General features: G+C 39.2%; 1 protein-coding gene across 1 annotated transcript in view; it reads right to left on the reverse strand.

The window, feature by feature from the left end:
- Positions 1–9,824: 9,824 nt before the first annotated feature.
- The window catches only part of LOC104910077 (adenylate cyclase type 1-like), a 25,210-nt gene continuing 12,219 nt past the window's right edge, over positions 9,825–22,815 (reverse strand). The window contains exon 6 of the mRNA XM_010708223.1: positions 9,825–9,935. Coding sequence (XP_010706525.1) covers positions 9,825–9,935 — 111 coding nt within the window. The remainder of the gene's footprint in view (positions 9,936–22,815) is intronic.

Genomic DNA, 22,815 nt, shown 5'->3' on the forward strand with positions numbered 1-22,815 from the left:
AAAAAGAAAAAGAATTGGATTAGATTGGATATAAGGAAAATGTTTTCTACAATACAGATGTTTAGGCACAGAAACAGGTTGCCCAGAGATGCAGTGGGCACTCTATCCCTGGATACATTCAATGTCAGGACCTGATCTAGCTGTAGATTTTCTTGTTCATTGCAAGGGAGCTTCAACTAGATGACTTTTAAGTGTCCCCTTCCAATTCAAACAATTCTGTGATTCTATGAAGATTCTATGATTTTATAACTCTTCCTATATATATATTTATGTGCTTATACGTCTGAAGTAAGTCCACAGATTTCAGCATAGTATGTGGTGTGCCAAGAGAATTAAGTATTCCTTTATGTTTTATAGGATTGATTGGATTAATCCTCATCAGACAACATATGCAGAGAGAAGTGTCCTCCTATCATCAAACATTTTCCAGAGCCAGTGAATCAGTAGGCAGCCACATTGTCATGAGAAAGTATGAGGAGCTTGAAACGTAGAAAGATTCTGATCTTTCTTTTGCCTCCTCCAAGTGCTTCCATAGAAGGTAGAGGTAATTTTTCCCTTTTAGCTAAAAGACAGTCCATCAGATTATTTAAAGGTAGTGAGAAGAATTTAAATACTGTCTACAACAACAACAAAAAAAGCAACAACAACACAATGCTCATTGGTCAATGAAGTCAGTAAAAAAGTATTTAAAGCTCCTTACTTTCTTTTCACGCTCAATTTGTTTATATTTCAGGGTAAAGAAATTCAGGTCAGCCATCTCAGACTCAGTTTGCCGGGCCTCTATCAAACGACTGATGTATCTGTTTACTCGAGTTCCTGGAGTGTTGTACACAACATTGGTAGAAAAAGAGGAACGATTCCTGAGCTTTTCAGAGGCTGTCCTTAATGCTCTCCTCTGTAGCATGGATGGAAGACAGAAGCATACGCTTTTATTAGCACAGAAATTAAACGTATTCATATTATCTCAAGTTCATGGCCACTATGAAGAATTCATTAAGAAGAGCAACCATATAGGATCTTTTTTTCAGTACGATTACCATCTTCTAAGAACTCCTTAGATTAAATCCTGATCTCATTATTATCAACAAAAAATGCCTATCTGGTTCCAGGATTTCAACCATCACCAATTTCTTTATATGCTGCCTTGAGACTTTTTCTCCTCCAAGGAAATAATCAGCCTACTGAATGACAGCGGACTACAGCAATTAACAGTTCATAATAAATATGTGTACTACACCTGCATGCTTAAGACCTGTGGAGAGGGCTCACCATTGACTGATATGTTATTTTGGTGATTGTAAAGAAGAATGAACCTTAGCAAAAGTAGAATAACTTCTCAAGTCCTGTTTTGCTGGTTTCATATGTAGAAAGGAACTTATTTTATCATGAAAAATAACTAATTTATCATGAAAAATTTACTGTTCATAATGATAAAGAACAATTAATTAACATGTGTTTTGCTTAAGGTGAAGCAGAAAAATGCACCTAAAATGTTTTATAACCTGAACTGAAGGTCTATTTTTATTATTATTATTATTATTTTTTGTTTACCTCCTTTGGTAAAAGAGGAAGGAGAACTGGCTACAACAAATATGGGGAAGACTGAAGTACTAAATGAGTTTTTTGCCTCAGTCTTCCCTGGCAGCCAGGATTCCTGTTTTTCTCATTTACCTGAAGCTTGCATCCCCGGTCTTCCAGGTGGGAACTGGGGGAGTAAATCCCCCTCTGCTGTAAGGGCAGAGCAAGTCCGAGACAACCCCATGAGACTGAATGTATACAAGTTTATGGGGCCAGATGACATGCATCCCAGTGTCCTAAAGGAGCTGGCTGATGTGGTTGCTGAGCTGCCCTCCATCATATTTGAAAAGTCATGGCTGTTGGATGAAGTCCCCAGGGACTGGAAAAAAGGAAACGTCACTCCCATTTACAAGAAAGGGAAGAAGGAGGACCTGGGGAACTACAGGTCAATGAGCTTCACCACTGTGCCTGAGAAGATCATGGAACAGATCCTCCTAGAAGACATATTAAAACACATGAGGGATAAGCAGGTGATCTGAGACAGTCAGCATGGCTTTACCAAGGGGAGGTCTTGCCTGATGAATCTGGCCTTCTGTGATGGAGTGACAGTATTGATGGACAAACTGAAGGTGACCAATGTCATCTGCCTGGACTTGTGCAAAGCCTTTGACATTGTCCCCCACCACATCCTTATCTCTAAATTGGAGAGATACAGATTTGAGGGGTGGATAAGGAGTTGGTTGGAAGGCCATAGACAGAGGGTTGTAGTGAATGGCACTATGTCCAGATACAGACCGGTGACAAGTGGGACTTGTCTTGGGACTGGTGTTCTTCGACATCTTCATCAATGACATTGATGATGGGCTCAAGTGCACCCTCAGCAGGTTTGCCGGTGACACCGAGCTGAGTGGTGCCGTTGACACATTAGAAGGAAGTTACGACATCCAGTGGGACCTCAACAAACTCGAGTGTTGGGCCCATATGAATCTCATGAGCTTCAACATAGCAAAGTGCAAGGTGTTGCACTTGGGTCAGAGTAACTCCAGGTACACATACAGACTGGGGGAAGAACTCCTTGACAGTAGCCCTGTGGAGAAGGACCTGGGGGTCCTGGTAGATGAATAACTGAACATGAGTCAGCAGTGTGCTCTTGCAGCTTGGAAGGCCAGTGGTATTCTGGGCTCCATCAGAAGAGGGATGGCCAGCAGGGACAGGGAGGTGATTGTCCCCCTCTACTCTGCTCTTGTGAGGCCCCATCTGGAGTACTGCATTTGGTCTGGGGTCCCCAGTACAGTAAAGATGTGGAGCTGTTAGAGAGGGTCCAAAGGAGGGACATGAAGATGATCGGAAGGCTGGAGCACCTCTCCTATGAAGACAGGCTGAGGGAGCTGAACTTGTTCAGCCTGGAGAAGAGAGGTTGCAAGGAGACCTAATTGCAGCCTTCCAGTATTTAAAAGGGGATTATAAACAGGAGGGAAATCAACTTTTTACTTGGGTAGACAGTAATAGGACAAGGGAGAATGGTTTCAAGCTCAAGGAGGTAAGGTTTAGATTAGATGTTGGGGAAAGTACTTTACACAGAGTGGTGAGGTGCTAGAACAGGCTGTCCAGAGAGGTTGTGAATGCCCCATCCCTGGAGATGTTCAAGACCATCTTAGACGGAGTTCTGCACAGCCTGGTCTCATATTAGATAAGGAGGTTGATGGTCCTGTCTGTGGCAGGGGGATTGGAACTCCCAAGCCATTTTATGAAGCCTATGAAGCCTATAGCATACTAACAGGGATGAACAATACAGCCTTCTTCAATTAATTGGGAAAAAAAAAAAAAAAAAAGAAGAAACAAAAATACTTCTTTGCATTAAAATCTGGCATGGAGTTATACAATGGAATAAGCTCTGTAACCTATTATTCTATTTGTAGTAGGATTAAAGTTACTGTGCTTAGTCAAATTAGCTGTTGCTCATATAATTGCTTTCACTACGTGTCTTTTTTTTTCTTCTGTTATTATCTTATAAAGTAGACTTACATGATGTCTGTGATTAAGGCACATTACTTATATTTCTCATTAATCAATTGAATAAATATATACTGAAGTAGTGTGCTGACTTCAGAGCTTTTATAGCCATTCCTTGTTTAAAGTGATTAGAAAACTTCAATCTCTGAATAAACCTTAAATTGAAACACTGTATTTATATTAAAATCATATATCATATATCATGTTCTAAGTTAATTATGCTGTTTCAGGTACAAAATCCTGGAACATATGGTTCAGATAAAGAAAGGATCTCAGAACTTCACCGTATATGTTCTAACACATCCCATAGTTGCATTTTTTGTGTATATTTTGAGAAACGTTATAAAGAATTGTACATATTTAAAAGTCTGCATATGTTGCTATTTTCAAATACTAGAAAAACAGTACTAATTTACAACTGAAGGGCCATACCAAAGCACGTAGAGTCATCCATTTCTGATTCAGACTTGGAATTTTTGAACTTCATCACTGAAGTTGCATTCTAAAGGAGCTAACAGAATTTTCTCTGTTTCTCCCACAGAAGAAATATGTGCGTACATAAAATCGAAAATAGAAAAGTTATAAAACTTTCTGAAAATAAGACTTAGATTGAATCTTCAATAAACGTACATTATTCAAATAATAATAAAAAATAGATTGAAAAAAAAAATGGAGAAATTAATTCAAAATTAATTGCTGATTTCACTACACTCTTTTCCTGTTTTGGAGTACCAGTGGATATGTTATACTGTCATCTGCTGGCAAAGAAAATAGAGCAAGTCTTCGTATGTTTTTTACTCTGTAAGTTTCTGGGTGAAGCCGTGTACAGAAAAGTCAGACTAGCAGATAAAGCTGCTAGTATGATGAGTTATGGCATTAAAACCTGTTCAAGGATGTTGTGTTTGGTGTTTGTGTTAGGGACTTTGTGGTGTTTTTTTGCTAAACAATGACTTCTTGGTTTTTAGAGAACCATCAATGCATACAACATTTTTTCTTATTTTTCATTTGTTGTAATCAACTTCAGACTGTGGTGAACTCATGATGCAGAAGAACAGCTCTTGCATAAATTGTAATTGCATGAATAGCATCAGAATCCATAATTTCTGTGTAGAAAGGCCTTAATAAAAGCTTCTAACGTGAGATCTGTTATAACCGAGTTTTGTCTTTAGTGTGAGAAGGCTGCATGTATTTCCCATTGTTTTGTGTGTTAGGTAGCTCTAGCCCAGCAGGAACACCAGAAAGAGCTGACCAGACAGTCCCATAATCAGAGCAAGTATCTGTCCACATGAATTACCTTATCATCATCTTCGCATGTCATGACATTGGAGAAAGGGATCTCTGCTTTGAACATCTTACGACAGTGCATGAGCTGAACAAGCAGATAGCAGACTGTCTTGAACTTCATTCTTTTGGCGGGCTTAATGTCTGATAGAATCAGTCCAGGAAATATCTGTTGATAAGAAAAATATTATTTGTAACTCTCATTAACATTCCAGTGTGGACAAATCTACTGCCAGATACCTACATCATCTGGAGATCAGAAGAAACGAATAATCCAATCAAAAAGCAATGCATTTTGATAAACATTATATATTCACATATTAAGACTATGTCATCTTTTCATGTACATATCTATATTTTAACCTATTTCATATTCAAGCAAAGTATTTAAACACAGTTAATATTTTGAGAATAGTTTCCTACATAGAGATATAAGTTATTAAAAAAAAAAAGATAAGTTCATAAAAGAGGCAATATTTGTACTTCTTCAATTTAAAACATCTGGAAAATTGGAACAAAAATTTGGAGAAATTTTTTAGTAAATGATGCTAAAAATACAATTTCAATCCTGTTCTTTTTCCCTCATTTTGTTACTTTAGCCACTTGTAAGCTCAATAAAATCAGAAAGGATGACTTCTGCTTCAAAGACACATGCCCTGGAAGGAGATTGTGACACAATGAAATTGTATTATATATCTCGTTTCTTCAAAGTATGAATTATTCTCGGAGGGTAGAGTATAACCGATTTCTTTTGCCATGGAGCTCCCAGTTCAGCAAGAACAAATATTTTCTTGGTTAACTTTTCAGCATGTATTCAACATTTGCTGATATTATTGAACCTGTAATACACATTCATATGCTTCCACAGACAGAAAAAGAATGATCCTTTATTCTACCCTCAGTGCTTGTACCAATCTTATTCCTACTTGTAGAATATGTAAAGTAATGTTAATGGGAAAATTTAGAAGAAACTCATGCCACCACACTATGGAAATTTAAATTTGTAAAATTAATCTCTTCTGGAACAGCAAAATAAGCAGCAGAGAATTTCGTCCCTAAAGTTCTAAGTACAAAATAAAAATCATACTACAAAGCTTTACTTAACTTTTCTAAATACTCCCAATGCACTGAAGGATTGATGTCCAGTTCTTGCAATACTAGAGCAGTTTACATCATTACTTGATGTAATGTAACTGATCTAGAAAATAAGACGGATGTAAACTTGTACATTTATTGAATGTATGATTGCATGGATATCTAAATTTAGAGAGCTGGAGGTGAATTACTCTATGCTTATATTCTGAATGGCATCTCAGTTATGGGTCTGATATTCCATTTAACACACGGTGGAGCACTTTCATTTTTGGCAAACATTTCAAATCTTTCACTGTGGACATTGCTTCAAAAAGGTCAAGGATTTTGTTTTATTGGTCTCCACTAGCTCAGAAAAGACAGTCTTAAGTACAGAGAGCTACAGAAGGTGCCAAAAAGAATTCTTCAAAGAAATACCTCAGTAGAAATGCAAGAGTGGCAAAAAATAGGCAGAATATCTGGCTAGCAAAAGATTCAAGAAGTCATTTAAGAAGAAAGAAAGGCAAATTACATCCTCCTATAAAAGAACAGAAAAGGAATTTAAACTTTTCTCAATGCAAGATTCTTACAATAGATGCATTTCTGAGTATAATGTGAAGCTTAATGCTGTGGCTCAGGCAGTATGTCCATGCCACTGACATGACTCTTCCTCAAATATGTATATTTTCATGCATTTTCCTAAACATAGCTTCAAAGAAGTAGGTAGCACAAACATTTTATCTCATACCATCATCTGCTTTTTTCCTTTCTAAAGCTTATCAGCATATAATAATTTAATACTGTACAGACTTTGGATGTTGAAAATATAACTGAGTTTTCCAGCTGTCTCTGATTCAAATCAAAGGTTTTCAGGTCAGACCACTGAATAAACCAGAGTACTGTGTCTAACTCTATGCTCCCCTGCAACAAAAAAAAAGAATAATCTGAAATGAGACAGTTCAACAGAGGCTCAGAAACGTGATGAAGGTGCTAAAAGATATGACATATGAGAAAAACCTGATTTTCATCTAGCTGTGAGAACACTGAGAAAAGATCAAATAGCTGTCTTCAAATACCTACGTAGTAATTAGAAGCCAGAGTCATCCCCAGAATGCTCAAAAATATGTTAACCCCTCGGCTACACTACTAGTTACTAGCTTCCAACTAGACTTTGCATCCCTGAACACCACTCTCTGGGTTTGATCATTCAGACAGTTGTCAATTTGCCTCACTGATTATCCAGCCCATACACCAACAGTCTGTGTCTGAGAATCTTATGAGATACAGTGTCAAAGGCTTTATCAAAGTGCAGAAGACTATATTCACTGTTGTCTATCAGCCTAGCCATTTCACTGTAGACGTTTATCAAGTTGGTCAAGCGTGACTTTCTCATGGCAAATTCATGCTGACAACTTCTGATGATTTTCCTGTCCTTCACATGCCTGGAAATGGTGTCAGGGTTTACCTGTTTTTTATCTTTCCAGGGGAGGAGGTAAGACTGACTGGCTTGTAGATCTCTGGCTCCTCATTCTTGCCCTACCTGAAGGTAAAAATGATGTTTGCGTTCTAACAGTCCTCAGGCATCTCTCCCGATCGTCGGGATCATTCAAAGATTATTGGGAACGCTCTCACAGTGACACAGCATACTAACTCAGCACTCTTGGGTGCATGCCATCAAGACCTAATGTATGTCCAGTTTGTTTCAGTATTCCATGACCTGATCCTCTCCCACCAAGGGTGCATTTTTATTGCTCCAGACTTTCTCTCTGGTCTCTGGTCTCTGGGATTCTTGAAGGCTGATCTGGTTGGTAAAGACTGAGGAAAAGAAGACATTCAGTACCTCAGACTTTCCTTTTTCCAATGTAACCAGGTTTCCTATGTCATTCAGGAGTGGGTCAACATTTTTCCTAGTGTTTCTTGTCAGTGTACTTACAGGAGCCTTTCTTGTTATTTTTGACCTCTATGGCCAGATTCAATTTTGTTTGGGCTTTAATTTTTCTAACTTAATCTCTGTATTCTTGGACAGTGACTCTGTATGACTCTCAGATTACCTCCATTGTCTGTGTGTTTCATTGTTGTGTTGGAGTTTGGCCTGGATCTCCTTGTTCATCCACACAGGCCTCCTGGAATTTCTGCCTGACTTCCTGTTCATTGGGATTCGCTACTTTTGAGGAAGTGAGCCTTGAATGTTAACCAGCTCTTTTAGGACCCTTTTCCCATTTCCCAGGTTTTTCACCCATGAGAGTCTTCCACACAGATTCTTAAAGAGGCCAAAGTCTGCTTTCCCAAAGTTCAGGGCTGTGACCTTTCTTTTTACCTCAGGATCCGGAATTCCACCATCTTATTATGGTTGCAACATCCAAGACTGTCTTTGACCTCCATATTCACTACAAGATCCTTGTTTTTAGTGGGATGAGATCCAACAGATTACCTCTCCATTTTGGCTCATTTATCATTTCAAGGTGGAATTTACCAGCAATACTCTCTAGGAAAGTACTGGATTGCTTGTAAGGTCTCAGTCAGCAACTCCTCCTTCCCCAAGCAGAACTCTATACACTTCAACTGGTCTCTTGGGAACAGAAGGGACAATTCCTGCTCCTCATTTTCCTAAAGAGCCTATATCACTTCATTGTAACACTCCAGTCATGAGAGCCATTCCACTACATCTTTATGACTCTGATGAGATTACAGCCATAAAACTTCACACATCTCTATCTCTTGTAACATTAATTCACCATGGTACTTGCATTAGTAAAACAAGCACTTATGAGGGGCACCCTAGAATACCAGATTCCCATAAGTGGTTTGGGGAATTTCTCCATAATGGTGCCCTTGTCACTTCTTTGTTTACGTGCAAAGCAGGTACTGATCCTGCTTAAACCCCATTTTGTTGCTTTTGTGGTCCCTACCTGTCCAATGCCCCACTTAAATATATTGATCCCACTTAAAATATAGTTTTGCTCCACTTTATGAACTGGAACTCATCTCTCCCAAGCAAATGCTGATCTACAAACAGGGTCCCATTATCACAAAACCAAAACCATGTCACCAACACCAATTTTACAACCAAATATTGACTTTCACTATGCAGTGGAATTCCTAGGTTACAGCCTGAACCAATATGTGAGCACATGAGTGTCTGGAGCAGGAGGAGGGACGTGATTCTGGGAGCGTGTGTGCAGTGTGAGTTTCCCCTGCCCCTCTCCCCCTCCCCCCTTTCTCCTGTAGCATGAGAGTACGAATGGGAAAAGGCTGCATTCCTCAGCTCTCCCCTTTCTCATGCTGCTGGCAGGGGTGAGTTAATTCCTCTGTCTTTTGTATCTTTTCTTGTAGCACATATATCTCAAATAAAGGCTCTGTCATCACCTTTGTTTGCTCTACACACTATCTGTGCTCTCCTCCTAACAGCATTTCCCCCTACGAGCAGGATTCAAGAGAAAAACACCTGGACTCCATGTCTTTGTTTACTTTCCTTAGAGCTGTCAGATGCCAGAGGTTTTCCCTAGCAGTACTGTTTCTTCTCACATGGAACACAGGAAGGTGTAGTAGTGAGAAAGGTATACAGGATTCAACAGTGCCACACAATATCCCGGAACTGCACCTCCACTGCCTGCCACTTGGTAGGTCAGTTAAGTCACTGGCTCTAGCTGATAGATCAGATGACTGCTGTGGTCTCCTGCAGCAGGGACTCATTCATTACATCTTGTGGTTGAAGTCTAATACAGGCTGCTTGATCAAGAGGAGCCTGATGACAAGGCTAACTTGCTTCAGCTACAAGAAGCATCATACTCTCAGGCTCTTATCCTGATGGGAGATTTCAACCACACAGATAGCTGCTGGGAAAGAACACAGCAAGCTACACAGGCTACAAGCAATCCAGAAGACTCCTGATGTGCATTAAAGAGAACTTTCATGTCCAGGCATTAGACGGAGGAGAAGCGTTACTGTTGTTCATCAGTGCAAATGAACTCATTAAAGAGGCTAAGATTGGAGGCAGTCTGGACTGCAGCAACAATGCTCTTGGTGAGTACATGATCTTGAGGAACATGGGCCTGGGATAAAGCAAAGTCAAAGTTAAACTTCTGAAGAGAAAACTTCCAAATGTCTAAGGATTTATTGGATGGGATCCCCTGGAAAGCTGTCCTTAGGGACAAAGAAATTGAGCAGAGCCGGTAACTCTTTAAAGACATCTTTCTGAGAGCACAAGAGTTCTCCATCCCCATGTGTAAGGGATAAGAGGCTGGAAACCAGCATGACTGAGCAAGGACCCGCTGGCCAAGCTGAGAAGGAAATGAACAGACAGTGGAAGAAGGATATGTGGCCTGGAAAGAGTGTAGACATGCTGTCTTGACATGTAGAGACAAGATCAGAAGAGCCAAGGCACAGATGGAACTTAACATGGCAAGAGGCATGAAAAATAACAAGAAGGGATTCTACAGGTGCATTATTCAGAAGAGAAAGGCCAAGGAGAGTATACTCCTAATAAAAAAGGAGCACTGAGAAATGGAACTGAATTAAGTAAAATAAGTTAGGTTAAAAGTTATGTGCCTTCAGGAGGTGCTGAATCAATAGCTACAGATCTGACATGTGTAAGACAGGTTTTAGCTGCTGATAACAGATGTTTTTCTACAGATTTAGACAATTAGTACAGACAGTGAGTCTCCTGTTTCTCCAAATAATATATAGAATAACAGAATCACAGAATGGCCAGGGTTGGAAGGGACTTCAAGGATCATGAATCTCCAACCCTTCTACCACAGGCAGGGCCATCAACTTCCCCATTTAATACCAGACCAGGCTGCCCAGGGCCCCATCCAACCTGGCCTTGAACACCTCCAGGGATGGATGGGGCATCCACAGCCCCTCTGAGCAGCTGTTCCAGCACCTCACCACTCCCTCTGTAAAGAATTTCCCCCTGACATCCAACCTAAATCTTCCCTCCCTCAACTTAAAGCCATTTCCCCTTGTCCTGCTAATATTGTTGGCTATCATATCTCTGGAATGCAAGGTAGCAGGCTCAGACAGTAAAAGCACAATTACTGAAGAAGCAGAGGATTGGTGGACAGAGTTGTAGCCAATAAGATGACCAGCTAGAGCTAAGTCAGCATCCTCCAACTTGACCCAAGTCAAAGAGTACACAGCAAGAAAGACATATGATCTACGTCAGAAAAGACCACCAGACGATCACCAAGAGATACCATGCATGGATAAAAGAACTGAGACTCGGGATGGGGAAAATGTCAGTCATTCTGGGGACTAATTGTAATAACCTAAGCTTTCCTTGGAAATCTAATGCATATGTAAGCAGCTTGTTCTTTAGATATGTGCCTTTCTTGCCCTCTGGTACGCAGGGTAGTTGGGAATACCCCCTCTGCATCCAGTATGGGTGCACAGCTCTGAGTAAACATACCTGCTCTATGACTACTCTGTGGTTATAGAGTTTGATTCTGCATGTCATCATCAACAGGCATGGAAAAGGTTGAAGTATTCAACAAGTTCTTTGTCTTCACTGGCAGTCAGTCTTCCCATGCCTCTCATGTCCCTGAACCTCTAGATGTGGGTTGGAGGAGCAAAATATCTCACACTGTAAGTAAAGAGGAGGTTCAAGATCACCTGATGAAACTGAACTAGTACAAGTCCATTGGCTCTGAGAACATGCATCCCAGAGTCCTGAAGAAACAGGCTGATGTAGTTGCCAAGACACTCACCATCATATTTGATGTCTTTGCTGCCAAGTAAAGTTCCTAGTGACTGAAAAAAAGGGAAAACATCACTTTCCTTTTTAAGAAGGATAGAAAGGAGGGCATGGGAAATTACAGACTGATGAGCTTCACGTCTGTTTCTGGGAAGATCATGGAACAGATACTCCTGGAAGCTAAAATACTAAGGCATGTGCAAGACAAGGAGGTGATCTGTGATAGCCAGCTCTGTCCTCCTCTGCTTGCTCTCATGAGGCTATCTGGAGTACTGCCTGGAGCCCTCAGCAGAAGAAAGACATTGAACTATTGAAGTGAGTCCAGAGGAAAGCCACAAAGTTAATCAGAGAGCTGGAACACCTCTCCAACAAATAAAGGCTGAGAGATCTCTGCTTGTCCAATCTGGGGAAGAGAAGGTTCCAGGAAAACCTCCTTGCTGCCTTTCATTACTTAAAAGGGAGCTTATAAACAAGATAAAGGATTACTTTTTACATGATCTAATAGTGATAAGACAAGGGGGAATCATTTTAAACTAAAAGAAGGGAGATTTAAATTAGATGTCACTTGCAGTCACTGGAACAGGATGACTAAGTTGTGGATGGCCTATCACTGGAAGTGTTCAGACCAAATTTAGATGAGGCCCTGCCCATCCTGAGCTAGTGAGTGGCAATCCTGCTCACAACATGGAGTTTAGAATGAGATTATTTTTAAGGTACTTTCCAACTCAAGCCATTGTATGATTCTAGGACATGTCATTTCTTCCTGTTGGTTTTGCATGGTTTAGGTCTAAGGGTCCAGATTTTGGCTTCTATTCTACACTGAGAGCAGTGAACCCCTTTGTAGGTGTAAGCACTTGGATGGGACAGGAGTCTTCTTCTTGGTACCAGCTTCCATACTTTCCTTTCTACAGGGGTTACATATACACCAGCAATGGGGATGAACACTGTTAGCTTCTCTTATTTAGTTGGGATCTTACGGACTTAAAATCATTGCATCACAGAGAAGATTAAAACCTCCCATCTTTTCTGATGCTATGAAGATTATTCACTTCTTCTACTAATACCTCCACCTGATAGCACAGCTCCTCCAAGACAGCACACCTCCTGCATGATAGTGGACCATCTCTCATGGCATCAAAGTGAGGCCTTTGTCACTTCCTGCAGCCTGGGATGTGGAAGGTTGCATCTGCCATGCTGTGTGAAGCTTTATCTGCCTTAAAGTTTTCAGTCCAGCAGGGATAGCTGTTCCAACAACTGCTGGCAAAATATCTCTGTGGCATGTCTGTGATAATTAATCATCTTAATACAATTATGAACACCCTAATTCAAACCATTCTGTGTGAACTATAGCACAAACTATTGTATCTTTTGTCTGCTTCTCTTATGAGGAACGTGTTGTATTTTCAAAAGCCAATCTAATGGTGAAGTTGGCCCTACTTTCGGCAAGGGGGTTGATCACACACTCTCCAGAGTGTCCTTCCCCAAAAGTACTGTGCAATACTATGAAAATGTATGTTGTGCACATAACAAGGGCACAATGGCTGTACTTGATCATGGATAATTTTATAAATATCTTTTGTTTGTTTGTTTGGTGGTTGCAGGACCTATAGATTATTCCCTATGATTGAAGACTTTCCATTCTACTGATATATACAGCATTTAAGAAAAAGCACAAGCAAAGGAACTCTTTCATTTTACAAATCTTGTCCCTTCGTTATTGTTATTATTACTATTCTCTTTATAGCAGAAAAATGCCTTATGACACAGTGGAGTGCTCCATTAAAATCACTTTCTGCTATGAGCGAAAAACAATGGCAAGGAGTGCAATCTGTGAAAACTCTTGGAAAGACTACACACACACGCACAAAACACAAAAAAATAACCAGCAAAACCAGAAACAAACATGCAAACAAAAAATCCACCCCAAACCCACAATAGAATAATCTTTCACTCTGCCTTTTCTCTGAACTTGCTCTAGGCCTGCATTACAAGAAAGCTGGAATGCAGCATTCTCATTCTGGCTTATTTTGTCAATGTGTTACTTTCATGCTTCTTTTTTGTCTCTTAGGATCATTTTTTTCACAGTATACTATTCATTTGCTACATAATTTTAGAAAGACTGTTGCTTTGCTGCAAAATAATCAGCAAATAAATTTAAGAGATGAGATTAAGAGCACTCTGAAAGCAGCCAGACTATCTACAGCTTTGTGAACATCCTTTTGTACACAGAAAACATACAAGTGCTGATTAAAATTCTGGGAAAACACCTTTGTTTGAATCTCAGGATACTATGGTAAGGGATAAATTGGTGCTTATCTGGGATTCTCAGAAACAGTAGCAGACCATTGCCACCCTGACTATATTCAGCCACAGTGCTTGAAACAACACTGGAAAGATGATACCAATGATATTCAAGGTATATTTACAGTAACCGTAAATGTGGTAGCATTGTATTTGTCTGTGCTTTTTATCTTCAAGTATAGGCACTTAGTAACAGTATCTGCTTCAATACTGCCTGAAAGTCATTGAACTTCCTGATTACCATTTTGTCCTGAGATAAGTGAGCAAACTGTATTTTTTTAAGATGTATGTTAGGTATTTGCTTTTCTATCCTTTTTACCACTCCTCAGCTAACTCTCAGAAAAGTATTTAGTATCTTTTATCATTAAGCAACACAGTTCTATAAAACAAATTACTAGCATTTAGAATGGCATAGGCATTGCTTAACACAGAAACAGAAGTTTTTAGCAGCTGTGAAGACTAAAACAATTTCTGAGAGTTCAACAAAAGAGAAATCCTATACAATTTCCCTACGTTTCTCCCTTCTAACTGCAGGAACAGTTCTGAAGGTGTAGAGTAGTACACTGTTTGCTAGTGATAACACACACAGGCAACTTCCAGTGTTGGGGTATATTCCAGTGTATATTCCAGCAACTAGAAACAAGCTACAGTTTCTCTTAAAGGGCTATATATATGTCTTTTAAATCAGCTCTTCTAGAGTGTAACTGGGGTATTGAAACTTGAAAGATCCAAGTCAGGCATTTAAAAAACCTAGATAAGATCCCCAGTAAGACTTGTCAGCCATTCAGAACAAAAATCACAGTGGACACTCCGAAGCATGACAGAAATAGTAGCTGGAAGAAAGAAAACAGAAATCATCACAGTGTGTGTCCAGTGATGAGCTCAGATGCCTAGTTATTTCAAGTAAGAACTTGCTGTGTGCTAACAGCAGAGACAGTTTGTCTGACTAGTTGGAGAAGCTTTCACATGCTCTGCATTAACTGCAAACATCTCTTATTCTGTTACTACCTAGAGCAGAGGAATCAGAGCTCTCGCACTTCGAACAAGGGAAACTGTCCTTAAGGAGATAGGAACAGAACAGAGCTGGCAGCTCTTTAAGGACACCCTTCTATGAGCAGAAGAGCTCTCCGTCCCCCAGCAGAAGAAATTGAGCAGAGGAGGTGGGTAACCAGCATGGCTGAGCAAGGACCTTCAGCTTAAATTGAGGGAAAAGAGGGAAATGTGCAGGAAGTGGAAACAGAGTTATGTAGCCTGGGTAGAATACAGGGATGTTGTTTGCATGTGTAGAGAAAGGATTAGGAAAGTCAAGGCACAGATGGAGCTGAACTTGGCAAGGGAAGTTAAAAATAATAAGAAGAGGTTCTACAGGTACTCAGACTGGAAGAGACAGGCCAAGGAGAGTATTCCACCTCTGATATATGAGGACAGAGAACTGGCTTCCTCAGACATGGAAAAATCTGAGGGGTTCAATGAGTGCTTTGCCTCAGTCTTCACTGGTGGTCAGGCTCCCCATGTTGGCCAGGACCCTGAACATCTAGGTATGTGTGAAAGGAGCATATTGTGTCCCACTGTAACAGTGGAACAAGTCTTACACCTCCTCATGAAAATGAATGTATAGGGGGCCAGATGATATCCATCTTATGGTTCTGAGAGAGGTGGCTGATGTGGTCGCCAAGGTATTCTCCATCATATTTGAAAAATCATGGCTGTCGGGTGAAATCCCTGGTGACAGGAAAAAGGGAAACATTACTCCCATTTTTAAGAAAGGGAGAAAGGAATACCTGGGGAACTACAGGCTGGTGAACCTCACCTCCATGCCTGGGAAGATCATGGAGCAGATCCTCTGAGTTACCATGTTAAGGCACATACAAGATGAAGAAGTGATCTGAGACAACCAGCATGGCTTCACCAAGGGCAGATTGTGCCTGACCAATCTGGCAGACTTCTGTGATGGAGTGACAGCTTTGGTGGACAGGGGAAGGGCAAGAGATGTCATCTACTTGGTCTTCTGCAAAGCCTTTGACATGGTCCCTCACTACATCCTTCTCTCTAAATTAAAGAGATATGGATTTGAAACGTGGACTGTTTGATGGATTAAGAACTGGTTGGCTTATTACAGCCAAAGGATTGTGGTCCATGGTTCTGCATCTGGGTGGAGGCCTGTGACAAGTGGTGTCCCCAAGAGTTGGTCTTGAGACCGGTGTTCTTCAACATCTTAATCAATGACATAGATGATTGGAATCAAGTGCACCTTCAGCAAGTTTGCAGTGACACCAAGCTGAGCAGTACAGTTGATTCACCAAAGGGATGGGACCTGGACAGGCTGGAGAAGTGGGCCCATGTAAGCCTAATGAGGTTCAACAAGGTCAAGTGCAAAGTGATGCACTTGGACTGGGACAATCCCAGGTATTTATATAGACTGGAGGAAGAACTCTTTCAGAACAGACCTGTGTAGAAGGACTTGGGGGTCCTGGTGGACGAGCAGCTGGACAGGAACCAGCAGTGTGCACTTGCAGACCAAAAGGCCAACTGTGTTCTGGGCTGTATTAAAAAAGGGGTGGCAACAGTGAAAGGGAGGTGATTGTCCCCCTCTACTCAGGTCTTGTGAGGCCCTATCTGCAGCGCTGTGTCCAAGCCGGGAGCCCCCCGCACAAGAAAGACATGTAGAGTTATTCATTAGAGTTGTTCAATCAAGTTAATTTTGTTGAGAAGGCAACTTCTTACCAATACAGATGAAACTTCAGGTTGAATTACAACAATAAAAATAAGTAAATTCAGTAATTTTAGACCCATTCTTTCACAGAGTTTACCCCCTCAGCTTTCCCTTCCTTTTTTTCCAGTTGTTCACATGATGGTACTTAAAAATTATTTCAGCATTAAATTCTGAGATTATTTTTGAGAATATGTTTCTCAGTATAGTAGAAATACAAATCATGGCCTGAAACAGTGATTGTGCACCTGGTGGGAAGGCAGGGCCAACCCAGGGGAACTCAGGTACATGCAGTGTAGAAGGGGTGTAGTCAGGATCCACCCCCTTCCTAGACCTCATTTATGGGTCGGTAGTGGAGGTAAGTGCATCTCTTGCTGAACATTTCTTCCTACTTGAGGCCTTCCTAAGGTAAGCAGCTTTCTCTTTTTGTTTCTGAATTTGTAGCTGTTGTTGTTGTTTTGTCCTTATTTGTTGCAGCTAAAGACTTTGTTACCTCTGTTTTATTGCAGTACTTTCCATCACATTAAAGCGTTCCACTTTGCCAAGTTGAAATTTTTACTCTGATGAGTTAAAGTGGTAATGTATATAAAGCAATTATATACATTAAATATCTGCACTTAAAAAATATCATTAAGACATAAAGGAATGTCTGGAGTCTATATCAGAAGTTATGCTTGTGAAATGCCGTAATTGCTAACAGTGTTTCACAGATAAATGTGATTTACAGATTAAGTAAAATGGCAAGCATATGTACTACGTATTTCATTTATGCAAAGCAGAGTAGTAATTATTAAACAATCTGTTTTGTCTGCTCTGTGCTAATGCACGAAATTAATTTGATTCTGGAGGAAAATAAGATTTCAAATGACCTAGAGGGAGGTCATAAGCAGATAAAACCTATTACTTGTGGTGGAAAAGAATAGAGAATAGTAACTTATTTTAACACTGAATGCTTACAATTTACTTCATGGAAAGACTCTACTCTCCTTAACAGTAAAGGAAGATGCTGGACTGTAAGTCAAAAAATACTGTCTCTTCAAGCAGGAGAGTGACTTGTTTACTTTCTAACTTCTTGCTGACAAGACTGTAACACAAGAAGTTTAAAATAGCATCTGTTTATGCTAGATGTAAAAATGTATGACGCTGATGTGACAGCCTTTGCCTACTTTTCTTACAGCTGTTGTCGTGCAAGTTAGAACATATCTCTGAGTTGCTGAATGTCTGTTGATTGTATCGTGAGTCAAATAAATTAACTGATTGAATTCAACATTTGGAGTTGTTAAATCCATCTAAATTTTGAACTGTTATATCCATCTGCATTTCACATTAAATTATGCTACGAGTGTTTGCTGTAGATAATTGATTCAGAAATTTCTAACTTTTACAAGAGCTCTTACACTTTCAGTAGTAATTTCCAAAAGATTTTCCCGAGCTGTATTTGCACTGTAAGAGCATTCATGTTAAGAACCTTCAGGTTTTCAATGTGCTTTTCCTGCAATTAAAAGAATGACAATATTCATTTTCCTCAACTACTACTTTAAGTTCTCTTTTTCAGATAGACTGCTGGTACTTGTGTGTGGCTATGATTATTATTTGGGCAAAAATAAAATAGAATTTTAGTTACTGACTTTGGAACATCTAGGGCATGATTTTTTGAGGAGAAATATGTAAAAGAAAATAATGCCTTTCTGCTAACTGGCATCTACTTCCTTCCAGTTGGATAACTAAACATGTATCAGGAAGGGTGTAAACCCTTTTACTTAGAATTTTCACAGTGATCATAACTTTACTCAGACTTCATACAGTATAGCATGACAGTCCAACACACAAAAATGATTTTCTGAGACTGCTTGGCATGTTTCTGTATGTACAAAATAAGGTAGAAAGGACAAATATCAGCTCTTCCAGAAACATATACGTACAGAAAAGTTGTAAAAATGTGCAGTTCCCTTTCAGGCATTCTTTTGATGTTTTTATATTATTTTGCATTACATGCCTATTTTTAAAGCATGAACAGATGTAGTACACACTCTTCATGAATGCCCATCACATACTATTCAAATAGTATCTGCATATGCTGTGTACTGTGGTTTACATTGTCACAAATAAAAGATAAAAACCACCTTTGTATGTACGTATTCAAATATATACATAGTTGGTGAATAACTGATTAGCACATCAGTAGAAATGTTGCAGATGGTAATTTGTAATCCATCCGAAGCTAACTGCTTTCTACAGTCAAGGTATGCTGTAGGATCCGTTGTATATTAATATATAGGAATCCTTTATAAAATGTATCTATAGTCTTTACCTATGATTTTCCTACCTTCTGTAGGCTCTCCTTTCCTGGAAACAATTCTATTGTCTACTGTTAATCGTCTATTGCATTATTTTTCTTTGCCTTAACTCTGGAACTAGAGAAGTTACTCAGTGAAGCAGGTTCCCTTAAGCTGGCAATGAGTAACAGTGATGGCAGGCCTGCTTCTGTAAAAGCAAGCACTCACATAATGAGAAATCTTTCTACTCAGAAAAACTTGATAATTTCTTAACCACTACTTGGCTTTCCAGAGAAGTACCTTAGGAAATTTGCTTAATTGTCTATGTGGGACTGTTTGTTTTCAGTGAAAATAATCGAAAAATCTTTCTAAAACTAGAGTTATAAGCAGAGAGTGGAGTAATGTAGAAAATGCAAGTTCAAGAAAAGTTCACCTAGTTATCACTGAGGCCACAGCCAAATATTAGGAAGTGTTAATTTTGCAGGATGAACTACGTAAGTGAAGAGGAGTGGTTAACTTCACTACCTGTGCTGAGTGCCCTGTCACGTTTTAGCTTCTACACCATGCCAGCAGTCATATCAGATAACAAAATTGTGGCTGTTAGTTGACTCAGTGGAAGAATAAAATAATTTGGAACACTTTATAATTTGTTCACATTTAAAATGTAACTGGTATGTGAATAATATATGCTGTTATTCTTCCCTTAGTTGATCTGTCTAATGGAAGACATTTCTCCCAGATACAATATGGGAGAATGTGAAGTACCTGTCTACTAAATCAATTTGATTTTTTTTTTAAGTTACTAACCGGTCCTATTTACCTTTTTAAGTTCAACAGATTCTTGGCCATCTGGTGCTGGTAATACTGATTTTCATTCCTCTTGACATCATATCTGCTATAGTCAGTTCAAATTAATCTCAGAGATGATGCATAAAGAATAAAAATGTTTCTGCATTTAGCTACTGGGGCTCCTGAGAAGGGAATACAATATTACATCATCAGATACCTGAATTCACCTAGATACTTGATCTTCTCTGTGCTTCAAGGGCAGGCTTCTCTTTCTATCTCTCTGAAGATTTCTTGACTGAATCAAGATAGGAGGGGATTACAGCTCTTTATTTTGAATCTAAATATACTATTACGAATGTATTTACTAGTATCTTGTGGTCTAATGATCAGTATGCAAGTTCACAAAGACTGGAGATGGCTGTGATTTACTGTGACAAATAGCAGAGTGACATGTTGATTATTCTGTGAGTCTCGTAAAGAAGCCTGTCAATACCAGCAAAACTCATGAGGTGTTTCTTTCTGTTAGACTGGTTGACACTGTGTTGATGCATGCCAGAGAGGTGATGTCAGCCAAGCTGTAGTACAGCATCTGTCGTTTCCATCAACTCATCAGCAACATCCATAGGTGAAATGGCATTTAGTTCATGTAGCTAGTACCAATCAATCACTTGCTTCTCAGCAGTCATCATAGTTTCTCAGCAGTCTTAAAAACAAAAAGAAACATGTGCTTGTGTGTAGATTCCTCATCTTTGTGCACCAAACCTACATGGCTTAATATGCGAGTGTCAAGATTCTATTGAAAACTCTTTGACCACTGTTTTATGCATTAGAGTTGAGAGAACAGTTTCAATATGTAGTGGCTGCATTTATCCCCTTCTCCCTCTTCTTGTCGTTGTCCACCAACATGTCCAAAATTTTCCTAAAATTTAATTCTTATTTGCCATCTAAATGCAAAATGAAGCCTGACATGTAATGTGGGAAATGAAATATCATAATGCTGTGGGAGTCAAAACAGTGATTAAAACAAAGCAAACAATTGTAGCTGCAGTCAGTAACATATCTATCTTAATGAATCCTTCTTTATGATTTTGCTTGAAGTTTTGGTGGAATTTTTGGGGGGACTTGTTAAATTTAGGAACTAATCTTATCTTCAAGAAAGCTAACAAAAAATCTCACTGGTGATGGAAACAGAATATAGCCCACTGGTTTGCTCTATTTTCTTTCATAAAATACATGAACAAATCTAATTGTATGTAGCAGCAGAAGAATAAAATAAGGAAGAAGAATGAAATAATTTCAAGAAGAATATCTCTCTAAAAACAAGTTGTGTTAGAAGAAGCACACAGTAAGACAGCCTCATAGCAGCCTTCTAAGGATAAAACAACAGAACTTTTCGTTCCTAGAACCAGAAAACTCTGGTGACCTGATTTCCAACACTTCCAAGAAATCTCCACAAATCATCAAATTCACATTAGAAAACTGACTATAAACCTGACATTCAAGGTAATTTGTTTTTCTTTGTTTTCTTTTTGTTAAACACCTGTTAGTAGAAGTTTAGTAACACCCTCAAGAACAGGCCTTTTAATTTACTTTAAAGCTTCATCTTTGTTTTTGTACTTACTTTCAGACCTGATTATTAAAATCTACTCTACAGATCAAAATCCTGAATGAAACTTGTTTGGGCGTCTCAGAAAATAAGGGTAAAAGATTTGTATTCTAACTTTTCTAGCTCAAAAAGTATAAAGAACAGTAAAGACCTTCTCAACATGTAAACATATTATGCCAATTAACTAAGAGAAGCTTGATTTATGCTGACAATATTTGAACAAACTAATTATGTTTAAATGATAACTATGGACTTGCAAGATGTCCTACTTAAGTCACACATGTGGTTTTTTACAGTATAAAGGTTGTCCTAAATATGATTATTTCTTATGTTGTTTTAACTCATGAATACTAATGGAATGAAGTTTTCGGATTTGAGGTGTCACTAACTGATTGAGGAAGAAAGAAGTAACTGAATGAAGCTGCTTAAAGGTCACCAACTTCACCACATGCTAACACGCAATTACCATCACATTGTTGGGACTTTCCTTATTCTGAAGATCCATCTAGAATGAGGAGTCACAGCCATTTCTATCAATGTCGCTAAATCCTGAACATCTAAGAAGTGAAGTTCCTGCTCAAATGAGCTAAAATCTTCTCTTACCTTGTTCTTTTCACACTTTCAATTCTCTGTTCTCCTCCAAAAGGAAGAAAAGAGCAGGAAACATTATTGTTCCTTGCAGTTCTGCCCACTTACTTCTCTTCCCCCAGTGGTTTTCCAGGGGTCTGACAAAAGGAATAGGCTGAAGGGAGAGGGGAGCATAAAATCTGGGGGGAAGGTGGCTGTGATAGGAAAGAGATCACTACGTCCAATGCAGTAGACTGAGGTGGCAGAACGAGGAGGGAAAATTATTTTTAATTTGTCATGAGCAGCTCAGCTTAGCAGGAGAAAGTGCATGCTTTGGTCAATAAATATATTATTTGTTGCAATCATCTTAGGAAACTTACTCGACTTGAGCATAAATAATTGATCTGTGGTACACTGGTGTATATCTATTTGAAAGCGCAATGGTTGACTCCTGCCTCTTCCTCTGACATAGATAAAAAGACTTATGTTCTGCAGCTTGGCAAGATCTCTAGATTTTCAGGGAATGTTGGTTCAATTACTACTGAATTCATTTAACCATCCTTTCTGCTAAGGGCATGACGTGTCTGAAAATACTAGTTTTTCTGCATCTATTCATTAGGGATTCCTACAGGCCTAGCAAGGGAGTCACCAGTATCACAAGTGGTTGTATAAGGTGTTATGGGGGCATGAGTAAAATGACATGGCAATATGGGAATGAAAGAGCAAAGAAAAGTAGCCAAGCTGTCAAGCATTAGTGATCTGAAGGAGCCTTTTGAAGGGAAGTGAAATAGGTATGAACTAAATTTTTGGACTGATGTATCTTCTTTCTGATACAATGATTACAATATCTTAATAAACCAAAATTTTAATATTTTTGTGGAGTAAAGTGAGTAGTTACTGTAATTTTAAAATTCATTGATAATCTTCTCAAGGTATTGTACAAGGTTAGCTTTTTTTTTTTTTTTGGACTTCCTGTGTCAGTATTAAA

The sequence above is a fragment of the Meleagris gallopavo genome, chromosome 3 (assembly GCF_000146605.3).
Source record: "Meleagris gallopavo isolate NT-WF06-2002-E0010 breed Aviagen turkey brand Nicholas breeding stock chromosome 3, Turkey_5.1, whole genome shotgun sequence".
Classification (NCBI taxonomy): domain Eukaryota; kingdom Metazoa; phylum Chordata; class Aves; order Galliformes; family Phasianidae; genus Meleagris; species Meleagris gallopavo.